The 12,968-nt window shown below is 45.5% G+C and overlaps 1 protein-coding gene across 2 annotated transcripts in view; it reads left to right on the forward strand.

The window, feature by feature from the left end:
• The first annotated feature begins 2,153 nt into the window (after window positions 1-2,153).
• LOC146192297 (nitric oxide synthase-interacting protein) overlaps window positions 2,154-12,968 on the forward strand; it is a 35,983-nt gene continuing 25,168 nt past the window's right edge. For both annotated transcript variants that reach the window (XR_014706751.1, XM_084602423.1), the window contains exons 1-3: window positions 2,154-2,658; window positions 7,301-7,412; window positions 8,751-8,850. Coding sequence is in view for 1 of the 2 variants with exons in the window: in XM_084602423.1 (XP_084458549.1) it covers window positions 2,483-2,658; window positions 7,301-7,412; window positions 8,751-8,850 (388 nt within the window). In the remaining variant the exon portion in view is untranslated. The remainder of the gene's footprint in view (window positions 2,659-7,300; window positions 7,413-8,750; window positions 8,851-12,968) is intronic.

The raw sequence follows: 12,968 nt of genomic DNA on the forward strand, positions 1-12,968 counted from the left end.
CACTGCAGGACGAAGGCATCTCCCATATACCCCCAACCCTGTGTTGTCCAAGCTGCATCCGCTCGACCCTTGCGAAGTTTTTAACATCATCCGCTCACTTAACTTTCTGGCGCCCCCTGCCGTGCTTTCCTTCCCTTGGAATCCAATTTGCTACCCTAAGCGATCGTGGGGTGTCCTCTGTACGCACTATATGCCCTGCCCGTGCCCATTTATTCGTGATTTCCACTAGAATGTCGGTAAACTTCAGTTATTAGTACGTTGCACTACTTGCCGCAATCACGAATTTTGCTGATGTCTGTCCGAAACCCTTCATTCTCTCCTCGTGAGCTTGAAGTGGAGAAGTGGAGAAAGAGAAATTAGCGAAGCGCGCGTCGGGCGGCTCGGAATTGACCAGGCGGAGCGGCCGCGCAGCTGCAGCAGCAGCCGCTCTTTCTCTCTCTTTCTCTCTCAGCCTGTCTCGCCATGAACTTGAAGGGAAAGAGAAGGTGGTGACGCCCACATTACGCGACTAGCGTGCGGAACGGCCGCACAGAGGGGGGGGGGAGGTGGCGAAGGGTGGCAGTTCCTGGCCCTATGGGGCTGGGATGGTAGGTCAACGCCGCTTGCGGCGGGGGCTAGCCAGCCACCGAATTTTATCTGTTGTAGGCCGTCATTGCACCCGCCACTGCTTCAGTGGTGGACGACGGCTGTTGTTGCGGCGCGCGTCTTTCTCTCCCTCTTCTTTTTCCTTCTCTATTTTCTCTTCTGTCCGCACGAGGCAGCGGAGGTGGCTCAGCTACAGAGCCAGTAGCAGGCCCGTGCATTTTCTTTTCCTTCTTCCTACAGCCACAACAACCACAACCGCATAGATCCAACCAGTGAGAGAGTAGAGTGCGTCACTGTTGCGGACGTCGCGGCCTTCACAGGGCAATGTTGTACAAGTGTGTGTTATTCCAGACTGAGCAGTCATGTGTTTCTCTAACCCACTTTGCACGCTTCCTATCTCTTAACGTTACACCTACCATTTTCCGTTCTATTGCCCTCTGCGTTGTCCTCAACTTAAGTAGAACCCTTTTTGTTAACCTCCATGTTTCAGCCCCATAAGTCAGTACAGGTAAGATGCAACTTTTGTATATACTGTTTCCCTGCTGTCCTCTTCCTTACTATTCCTTTACTTCTGTCCCCACTTCAGATCTTCTGTCTAGATAGCAGATACCGGGGCTGGCAAACATTTTTTACTTCTTTTTTGTTTATTTGGATGAAGCCATGCACTTACTACTGGTGCAGCACGTGGTTAGGATGCCCGACTACTGTACCAGAGTACCCGAATTCGATCCCGACCACCGGACTCTGCGTTTCGATGGAGGCGAAATGAAGAGGCATCCACGTGCTGTGCGATGTCAACGATGTTAAAGATCGCCAGGCTGTCGAAATCACCGCGCAGCCCTCCATTACGGCACTTCCTTGTCCTTGTACTTTCACTCCCACCTTCCTCCTTTCCCTTACGGCTAGATTCGTGTCCGCAGAACAAGTGTGACAGGTACTGCGCCTTCCTTCTGCTGTGACCAATTATTATAATATAAAACTATGAAAAAAACGCTGATTGAAAAGGCGATGTTACAGAGGCTATTGCTGCAACATTCACAGCTTTCACTCTATGACTATATGTTCAAGCCATGTTTAAACCACAAAATTTATAAAGAGGAGCGCGCAGCGAGGCAGGATATTGCTGCAGCATGAAGCCCGAGGAGAAGAACGTGCATGGCGTTGAGCCCGAGCGCTCAATTGCCACAGAATCAAGGCGCTTCCGACCATCTAGTCGACATCGCCCGCCTAGCAGCTGCTTTACAGCGAATGCCTCTTTGCAGTCATAGCCAAGGAAAACCTTTCAGCGCAATAAGAGCTTTACCACGAGTAATTAAGTGCTATCGTGTACACACTAAGTTTAACCATTGCTAACCCACCAGCAATTTTCCTGTCGTCTTAATTCACCACAACACTGAAGCAAGCCTCCTTCAAAAGCAGGAATCACAACGATTGAAGGATCAGGGATGGTTTTCATCCCTCAGGTGGCTCTTGGCATCTTGAATTTGGCTGCTGAAAACGAAACTGAAACAAGTTAGGAAGGAAAGATTGCCTGGCTGTGGTCAAGACACCCGCAGTCAATACTAGCACATCCGAAGCCGAAGCTTGCTGTGTTTACTATAGTGCCTAGAATATACTGTTTACAACTTCTAGAGCACTGTAACATTTGCAGCAGAAACTGTGTTCGGGCAGTTAAATATTCCATTTAAGAATAATGCTCGGACATTAGTGACTGTCCATTTTCGTTAACACGTCCTTCTTGTTGACTTTCACCCAGACACGTAGTTGTCGTTCGGCCGTGTTGGATTCGTGTTCGCTTGATCTTGCGACAGTCGTTCACGCGCTCTCTTGCCAGAGCACTTCGCCAAACAAGTGCCGTTGATTGTGTCGCATCGGCTGAGGGCCAGAAGAACTCGAAATGACCCGTCACGCCCGCAACTGCACCGCGGGCGCGGTGTACACGTACCACGAGAAGCAGAAGGACACGCAGGCTTGCGGTTATGGCACGCAGAAGATGCGCCTGGGCAAGGATGCAGTCAAGGACTTCGACTGCTGCTGCCTGTCACTGCAACCCTGCCGTAACCCCGTCATCACGTGAGCGTCTCTCTGTTAACCTCGTGGCGCTAAACGGAAAAAACACCAGACATACCGATGTCCGGTTACCACGCAACCACCGTATGACAACAAAAAATTCCAGAGATGCACTAAGGAAAGCTCATCACATATACTGCGCGCTAGAACTAATATAATTGGCTACTAGTCGTCTGTTCTTAAAAAGACATGGATCAAGTCTTGGTTTGAACACACAGCTAGGAACATGTCGAAACCGAACAGTGTACATGCCTCTGTGGCTGCGATATTCAAGCAAACAGTAACAGTTTAACAAAAATGTAGCTTTTTGAACTCGTGCAGTCAAAAACTGGCCTTTGCACGGGCCACTTTCATTCTCACTGCACATGTTCACCACATAGTAAATGAGTCGGTTGATCGCTATAGTGCTATGCCATAATTTTCATTGACAACAAGCCTCGTTTACCCGCGAGAGTTATCTATTGCAGTGAAGCGTGTGGAGTATGGCTGGCACGACTACAATGAGGGGAAGAGCAGCACTTGGCAACAGCTTTATTTGAAATTCATTTATATGTACAGCTCTGGCAGCACCGCATTCAAGTCACACCTTCAGGAATTCGCTTTTTAAGTTCAACACAATAAAACAGGTGTTGGGACATGTCAGGCCGAGTGACGATAAGCTTACTATGCCAGCCAATTGCATAATTCATAGAATGCATTCCAGTGAGCTGCACAGTGTTGTGCATAGAAGCTTGTTTGCCATGGAACAGAGGCCATTGTCATTTTTTCTCTTGCTCATCATGGTGCATCTTTGGAAAAGTGTGCAAAGTGAGGGCAGTAAACTTCCAGTAGAAAGTAGGGCAGTAAGCTTCCATCTGCCTTTTTAAAAAATTATATAAGCAGAGAAACCACATGGATGAGGTTATCACACAGCATGCTGACACCATGAGGAGGACTACTCACTCATAAGTTGAACCAGCAAAGCTCATTTCAATTTTGTCTCTCATGCTGACATGTTTTCTGTGCATCTTTCTCACAGGGAATGTAAATTGCCTCTCTGCTAGATTCTCTCCAGAGGACAGCTGGCAACGAGCGGTATAAACGATCTTAGCGGCCGTAAAGGCATTTTAGTTTGGCACAAACGCTCTCCCATGAATAGAATCAAAGAAAACAAAGAAAGATTTAGGGGAAACCTCAGTCCACAAGCCAACATTTCGACAACACAAGACCTCTTGTTGAAACACTGACTTGCAGACTGTGGTTTCCCCTCAAACCTTGTTCAGTTTTATTTGCTATTATGTAGTAATTTTCTTCACCCTTGGATCTTCATCAGTTAATGTTACAAAAGTGGCAGGGTACATTGAAATTAGAAGAAAAAAAAGAACACTGGAACACTCAACTATATTCAAATGCATTTTGCAGACAGTAAAAAGTTGTAAGTATGTAAGGGCATATGTATGTGGTAAATTTCTGACGAGTAGCTGACACCTCCAAGTGTTTAGGCCATTCCACTCGTTAGCATTACAATATTACAAGGGAAGAATGATATAAAATGCTGTTTTCATGGCGTGGGTTTGTGATAGCTGCTGCTGACAGCTGACATGAAAAGGCACTAGGGTGGTGTAGGCGGGCAAATGTAAGGCTCCTGTTATATAGCCCAGAAGAACTTGTGAAACAAATATTGGCTGGGCTTGGTGGCATCGTTGTTGGAAGTTTTATAGATTGTACTTTGATATTGAAAATATGCGGATGCCATTAGAATAAGAATGAATTATTCTATTCACTTTCTTTTGGACTGTAAAACAGCGAAAGATTGTGGTGGTCATGAGAATATATATTTGTATTCGTTATTTCTGTTACTACCCAGTTATTGCACCATTTTTGTGCATGATTTTGTTCGTCTTGTAATAACTAATGCTTACAATAGTGAGTCATTGTTTTGTAAATGAAATAGCCTCCAGCAAAGAGGTAAATATTGCAACCTAATTTGTAGACCCATGCTGTAAGAACGACAGACATAAATATAATGGAGGAAGTGACCCGCTATTTACAAGTTCTGGGTTAATTTCATTAGCCCTACTTGGTGACGATCATAACGGTTTGTTGTTCTGTAAAGAATAGTTTGTTTGTTAGTCGTGAGGTGCAAGCATATCAGAACAACTGCTGGCCATTCTCCTCTTGTAACACTAGTATTCTCATCAGAGGAAAAAGTTTTTTTAGGCGGAATATACTGATACAAATAGACATTGCTACAGAAAGACCTGCTTGTTTGTGTGGTCTTAACCTTCCACATTTGTCGCAAAGCTGCTAGAAGTTAATTGGTTAGTCAATTTACTAAATGGACAATAAGCATTTCTACCTGTCGATTTAGTGTTGCATTTCAGAACAGACGTTTCTATTCTCTGTCTTTCCAAGAGGCCTATTGGACAGTGCTTCTTGTGATTAGCATGGGAATGGAATCTGGAAATCGTCAATGTTTTATGCATTTTTGTGCTTGGATTGACAGCTTAAACAGGGCAAAAGCTGGTAAATTTTCATTTTGGTGGCACGACAATTTCCTTTGTTGTAATGAATGATTGCTCTTGTTTGGAGGTTTCCTTTATTACCGAAGAGATCAGCAAATAAGTGCGGATTGAGGTCAAGAACTTCATAGAGATAATTGTGGATATAAATGTATGCTAACTATGTTGCTGGTTAGTATGAGATCAAGAAAGAATGAAGGAGAGAGCATGAGAAGCTGGTGTGTGTCAGTTGTGATAATAGCTGCATGGGGCTAAATTCAAACACGCATCGATAAACTAATGGGATCCAGTTTGAAAAAAAATTCGGAGGAGGCTTAGAGTGGTCCTGCAACATAATTTCAGCGCATTTTTTTGTTTTTTTGTCGCAATTAAATTATGGCGACGTTACTACTACCGGTCGTAATGCACATATTTTGGCATTTAATATTTTAATTTGCTCGAGAAGCAAAATAATGGTACTGTCGGTGTCGACAAACAGTGGTGATTGCCCCGCCGGGTTGGCGCAGTGGTTACGGCGCTCGGCTAGCCACTGTAGCTCGACTACTGTACCCAAAGATGCGGGATCGAATCCTGGCCTCAGTGGCCGCTTTTCGATGGAGGCGAAAAGCAAGGCACTCGTGTGCTGTGTGATGTCAGTGCACGTTAAAGAACCCCATGTAGTCGAATTTTCCAGTGTCCTCCACTGCGGCGTCTCTCATCGTCTGAGTTGCTTTGGAACGTTAAACCTCACAAACCAAACCAAGCAAAGCATAGTGGTGATTCTTTGCAGTGGAAATGGCGTCAACAGGTGCCCTTTTGGCGATTGAACAAATAGCAAATACACTGTAAATTGTGTCCATTAGGAAAAATTTGTCATGTCACGTTGTATTTTATATTAAGTAAATAAATCCAACATGTTTCCTTTACACAAAGGCACTGCGAAGCAAGTAATTGCATCTTAGACCTCAATTCCTTTTACGACCTATACACGTGGACAGCTATGTGTGGCTGTGCAGCCAAAGTCAGGCAGGAAAGATCTCAACCACCTCGCCACTCGCTATTGTAGGATGCCTGCAGAAAGATAGAAAGGGGAGGTCAAGGAGTGGGCTCACCAGAAGAGCACAATAGTTGGGGGTGCATGGTGACAAAGGAATGTCTCCTTCCCAGGCCTGCTCCCGGTCTCTTTTTGTTCCTCATTCTATTTCTGAGAAGCGCCATGGAAGAGATCTTGTCAACTTTTTTAGCAAAAACGTGTTATAGCGACCGGGAAACCATGAGAAGACATCTTCCATGACGTTGTAGTGACGTGCTCTTGTAGACTATTTCGATTGGTCACGCATGTGTCGTCATTGGGCGAGTGAAATAGGAAAGCGAAAGATGAGGAAAATTCAGTTGAGGGCAATTTTCGGCTTACTTGTACTTTGAAAATTTATTCCTTTATAACTCCGGCTCAAGTGCACTGATTCCTATAATTCTTTTTGGTTCGGTACCTGCAGAACATAAATAATTAATCTAGCGACAAGCATTGCAGGGCCCCTTTAAGATTCTTCATAAGATTAGACAAGATAGCGCCTTTTCTTTTGCACGAACTTTTGGCGTTGAGAGACTTACGGAGATTTTTGACAAAGTATTTACTAAATCTTTAGATGGCTTAATAGGAAGGAGCAGAATCTGTCTCAATTCTTGGCGAACGTCTATTTCCCCCCCTCTCTTTTTTTTGTATGTGTTTTGTTTTCCTAGGCAGCCCTCCTCTCACGTGAGCAAGCTATTGTGGATAAATTGGCTGAAATGCCTGCATACGAATGGGAGGATGCAACAATAAGTCAGCAGGTACATATGAAAATGAAAGCACAGGGAGCGAAAACTTGGACATTGGCCCAGCTGTAGTTTTGCTTGGTGGAATGGCTTTATGACAGAGGTGCCTGCCCTGCTAGTCTTCGTTGAATTATGAAAATGCTTCTTTTTTGGTTGCAGTGATTAGGCGAAGAATTTAGAGAGCGTGACTTCTTCATTTATGCGGTTGAATATTTGTTTTGGAAGGAAAAAAAAAATGAAAGGAACAGCTTTCTGATCTGCCTTCTGCAGCTAAAGTCACACCCCCACTCACTTTGCTATCACTAAGGAGGCTATTGGTTATTCCTGCTTTTTTTTCTTGTTGCGCTCAGGCCCGATGGCTACCTGTACGACAAAGAATGCATCCTGGAGTACATCGTGCGGCACAAGGCAGAAAATGCACGCCTTCTTAAAGAGTACGAGGCCCAGCTCAAGAAGGAGGCGGTGAGTGGTTAGCCTAGTGTTCCTAACCCTCGCTTACCAACACCACATTTCGTGAGTAGTGGTGAACTTCTTTTGATGTCACTGCAAAGTGGAGGCTGATGACGAAATTTGGTGACAGCAGCTGCACACCACTGTTGCTAATGCCTGCAATAGTTGTCCCTGCATGAAGCACTGCTGTGGCAGCAATTTTTGTACTGCTGTCAGCAGCATAAATTGGACACCTTGCTTGCACTGACGCTTCAAATCTAGAGTCACTTCGGAATAGCACATTCTTTCCCCTCACACGAAGAATGTGTATAACTTTCTTTCTTTCTCCAGAATTAAGGTCTGACTTCCAGAAAAAAGTTTAAAGAGTGTCCTGTCAGTGGTATATTTATAAAGTGCCCAAAATCGGTTGTTCCAACTGGTGGACCCAAACTACAGCTAGTTCATGAAATGTATGCGATGCATTCTTTTCTTTTTTTCACGCAGAAGTTGCAAACAACGCACATCTTAAAACACTTACCTAGACTTCTCAAGAGAGTGCTATGCAAGAAGGCATCAGTCAGCTGAACAAAGAAGGGGAGGAAAATAAGCAGTGCTGAGTGAGGGTGGAGCTGGCAGGAGGCCAGGAGGGCTGGATGTAGTTGTGAGCCCTCTGTGGAAAAGGCAGCTGTAATAAAACAGTTCAGAGACAGTGGTTCAAGAATGAGCCAGGGTCTGTGTTAGCAGCCGTTTCCTCTGGCTAACTGAGTTTGGTTTGATTGTAGAAACTGTGGTAAAAATGATGACTTGGCAGGAATCTAGCCATGTGTGGCTCCACCTGTAGTGGCTGTCATCACCCCTCATTTGATTTGCATAGTTTATTGCTCCGCTGTGCTAGAGGAAGAAAAAAAATATCCTGCTGCTTGTGGAAGGGCTGCTTGTTTACTGCATTGTCCCTTGTCGGCATTGGCGTGCATCCAGCTGAATTTGGTGTAGTCATGCCGTCATCACTGAGTTTGGAAATGAAGGAAACACTTCCCTCTGTTGTACAGTCTGAAGCGATTTGAAAGCGATTGCTTCAAGCATAAATTACTTGGATTAAAGTGATGTAATGTGGGTTATTTTGGTAAGAAAGGTGGATATCATGCATAGTAAGCCAAATAAGCGCTCTTTCCTGCTCTTCTTTTTTTGTCACTAAACAACTGTCCTGGCAGGAAGGATTTTTGGTCTTCTCCAGCCAAAACAAGTGCGGTAACCTTCAAATCGCTCTAGACCATCCACTGTCATGTCATCCCTCTGACTCTTTGCATAAAAGGGAGAGTGGGAGGGAGGAGGTGTACGAGTAGATGGTCATCTCATGTACCGCCCTTGCAGAAGGAACTGGAGGAGCTGGCCCTTGCAGAGCAGCGCTCCAAGGCCGAGTCGTTTGCACGCAAGGAGCGCACCATTGTGGCCGTGCCGTCAACTGCTTCTGGTATGTGGCATGCTTGTTTGCTGACCCAGGGGGCTTTTCTCTGCCTCCTCTCCAGACTAATTTTCTTTCCCACCCATATGTGTAGCTGCACGTCATGTTTGGCTGTGTCTGGCAGAGAGGCAGTCGTCCTGATCAGTGCTTGGGACTTTGTGGTTCCTAGGCAGGAGCAGCTGTGTGCCAAACTAACAGAATTTTAAGCAGTGCTCGTAAGAGAGGACTTAGTAAGCATATTCAGAACCAATATGACTGTGACCAGTTTAGGCTTAAAGGGTTCATGACAGCTAACAATTGAGCATAAACTGATCATTCAGTTTCACTCATCACGGGTTAAATTATAAATCCTCGGAATTTGAGCTCATTTCGTGCAGTAGATAATTTTAAAATTAATTTTTAATAATAATATCGGAAGAAGTTTTCTGGTCTGGCAACCATCGCCGCTTACATCACAACGTCAACCGTGATGTCTCCATGTCGTCTGCTATTCGCGGTGCTGGCATGCACGTTGTGGATGGTGGTCTTCGAGTTTTTCTTTTTCTGCAGCAAAAATATTTTATTCGCATATTCTCTTAACTTTGAGTAGCCTTCACTATAATATGCGACCTTAGAGATCCTCGGGCTTGTTTTGGGTTTTGTCCAGAGATTGCCGAAATCGACGGGCTCATGCTGTATAATTTAGGCATGCAATCAGAAGCGTATTATTCTTACATTATGAGAGTTAGCTTCTTTTAGCAACAAGCGCTCCTGCATATAAAAAGGCACTTGTCCAATGTTTCTTTCGGCCGTGTACATGTGCTGCGAAAGTGGGGAGAAGATATCGTTATGTTCCTGATTGTTGAGCTATTGCCGTCGGTCTTTGGGTCCAAAAACTAAGCGTAAATATCAGACAGGCATACCTAGACGCGAGAGCATACGTTGCGACATTAGAGGAACAGCCAAAACTTTTGAACGAATCGCTACCTCGTGACTTGCTTTTATATGCACGTGTTAGACTTAATTATCTTCGACTGGTAAAACATTTTTTCAAAACTATGTTTTGTCTGGCCACGGCCAGAGCACGAAAGCATGTGATGCCGCCGCTTCAGTCCCGTCATCGCAAAACCCAACGCGATTCGATTGCTCTCCACTGCATGCCCGCACTGAACAAGAGCTTCCCAGTCGCCACCATCTCCGTCTCGCCTCCCCCGCAGCCGCGCGCGCGATTGCAACGGACTTACAAGCATCACCTTCCTTTTTTCTAGTGCTTCTCCAGAAAATGACTCGTGAGTGATTCAACGTCAGCATACACCATTTAGTATTTAGTGTGTGAACCCTAAACTCCCGCATAAATGCGGATTACGACTGCATCCCCAGCGTGTTTGTTTACATAGCTTTTGCAATGACTGGATGTATGCTGCTTGATCGCAGAACATAAAATGCAAGCTGAGCTAGCTGAGTTGCACCTTTATTTGTTCACGAATTACAACTGCGCTGCAAGAAGCGCCGTGGATGCTACGTCCCCTGCCTTCGCCGGGTATACACACATGCGGTGCCGACAGCTGCCGGCTGTGCTCGCTATACAGGGTCACACATATCGACGCTTCCCGCTCAATGTGCACTCGCTTTGTGATGTAAGCAGTCGTCGATTTCGGGTCGCTACTGCCAGAACTACACTCGATGATCACATGCGACCGCTAAAGCTTGTGAATACGCGCTCCATAATCGCCGAAACTCTACACCCGAACGCACATACTCAAGCTAGGCCTACTCGTCGCTGAACGAGCCAGCAGTTCGGCGTCGACTAACATTTCTGCCCAAGGTGATTGCTGATGACAAGGGGGAACATAGAAAGTGTAGCTTCTTGTTTTCCTTTTTCTAACTCGGTTAAGCTACAGACAAGCGCAGCTGTTCAGGACGTTCACTCGAGTATCGGGTGTCAAGTTCTCGCTCAGCGGGCCTCTGATCGAACCAAAACAGGGACGACAGTCCGCAAATCAGTTTCGTCGGCATCGCGGGACCGAAAACCTCATGATAGCCTCCTTTATAGGAGGCTATTACCTGACACTATGGTGATAGGATAGATGACCGTTGACCGTGCTGTCATCGTCGCCAGTGTAATGCGAATGGTCAGTGCGTCGATAAGCTAAGGAACCGTGCAGCCCGCTAACTGTGAGCGTGCCTTATGCTGAAGAAAACATACCTTACTCTATATCGCTTTCGTGCGGTAACATCTTCATCAAGCACTTATACATGGGGGACGACCACCGTGTCAATCGTCACAAGAAAGAAACAAAAAAATAGACGTGTCCTTTGATATTGCACCCTGCCTTGCAGACGACGCTCCACCGTGTATACGATGCGACGTCACATGAGCATTTCAAAATAGCGGTCGCTCTCGGTGGGAGGAGCTTCCGATTTCTATCGCGTTTTTTGTAATATGCGCCGCGAGCTAGGCACTAAAACTTTGCGAGTAGAATCACGGACCTGTATATTATTCACAGAAGTATAAAACGGCAATATGTCGAACGACCCTGTCATCGCCCCTTTAACAGAGTTGGCTGCCGAGCTAGTTGGTGGTCAGGCATACCAACAGGGTATTCAGTGCAACACAGACACACAGAAAGAGAACACCACGAGCACTTACTACAGCTGTTTAATGGAGGGAAAACAGCCGACATATATAGCCTTCTCGGCTAATGCGTACGCATACAAGCCATCAGGGAAACACCACCAATCTTATCAAAGGAGGTGTGAGAGAAATGTTTGTTCTGCTTCATAAAGAAAAACCGACGTGTTGCTGCCAAAGTTCGAACCTGCTTTTTGATATAAAAGGATTCTGGAGTTTCACACGCTGTCTGTCGTCTGCCTCTACTCAGAATTCTCACATCGCAGAACTGTGGTATACAATTGATGCAAGCCTTACACTGCAAAATAAGTCGCTCACCCTCATTGTGCTCAATATCTTTTGCATCTTCCCTAAGTCAGTCATTCACGCAGCGTTCTGCTTGTCCGATATAGGATTTTCCAAGGGACAATGGAATTTCATAGACGACATTGGTGGCGCACATAACGAACCACTGGCAATGCCTGTTCTGACAGCTGACCTTCTGACTTTCGCAGCTAAGCCTGTGGGAGGGGGGAGGGGGGCAGAAGTGCCATTAGTGCATTAAACTAGCGCCACATTTTAGGCCATGAGTAACTCTGTGGACATATGGAACTGCAACAACCCTTTATTTTCCCGCCAATTCATTCCTGCTCGCACCAGCCTTTGTTATATACAGAAGTGTGTCCGCCGCTGGCCGTATGATTCTCCCCACTCAAAGGTTATGAAAAGGGTAATTGCAACCTTCTGCTTGGGGTCGTTGCTCTGAAAGTTGTACATACATGAGATGCGAGCGACATTTAATAACTAGTTGAAGAGGCTTGTTGAAGCCAGCTTCTCTTAGTTGGTCTTGGTACCAGTGGCAGAAACACTTTCGTGTCAAATGTCTACTGAGAAATGAACGAGTAAAACCATGTTAACCCTAATCTCAAGGGACCTGAGAAAATCTGGGCTATCGAATGGACCCTGAGAACAACGTGAAAGATCAGTACATCATGAAAATAGCTTTATTTCATGGAAAACCCCATTATTTTTATTTGATTTGTTATCGGAATCTATGTGAGAAGTTTTCTTCAACTCCATCAGGTGGTGCAGTGCACGTGCAGTGTCTTGAGATTCGACACAGAATTCCTTCAAGACAGCAAAGGCCTCAGCATCCTCTTGCATGGTATGATGTCACGACGACTGGTAGCAATTGTCATTATCGGAACAATCATTTTTCATATGACGTGGTCAGTCAGTCAGCTGGCCAGTAATGGCTAGCAACACCATCCTCCATGCTAATGGCATTAGGCAGAACTCCAAGCGCCTGTCATCTCTTTGTCATCATCCTTATAGTGTTCTCTGCAGTGGCCTCAGAGCATACAGTACATCAGAGTCATCAGGGCCACTGTGTCTGAAGGAGTTTGCTGTTACCTCAGCTAAATGTGCTGCTCCAGACGTGTGCTAAAATAGTTTGTGCCGAGGAGGTTTACATTGTATTCTCGTGCTGCCTCTTTGCAATGCAGTAGCCGTTTGTCTATACTTGGTCTTTACATGC

Source organism: Amblyomma maculatum, chromosome 4 (genome assembly GCF_055883805.1).
Source record: "Amblyomma maculatum isolate TAMU_Amacu chromosome 4, ASM5588380v1, whole genome shotgun sequence".
Classification (NCBI taxonomy): domain Eukaryota; kingdom Metazoa; phylum Arthropoda; class Arachnida; order Ixodida; family Ixodidae; genus Amblyomma; species Amblyomma maculatum.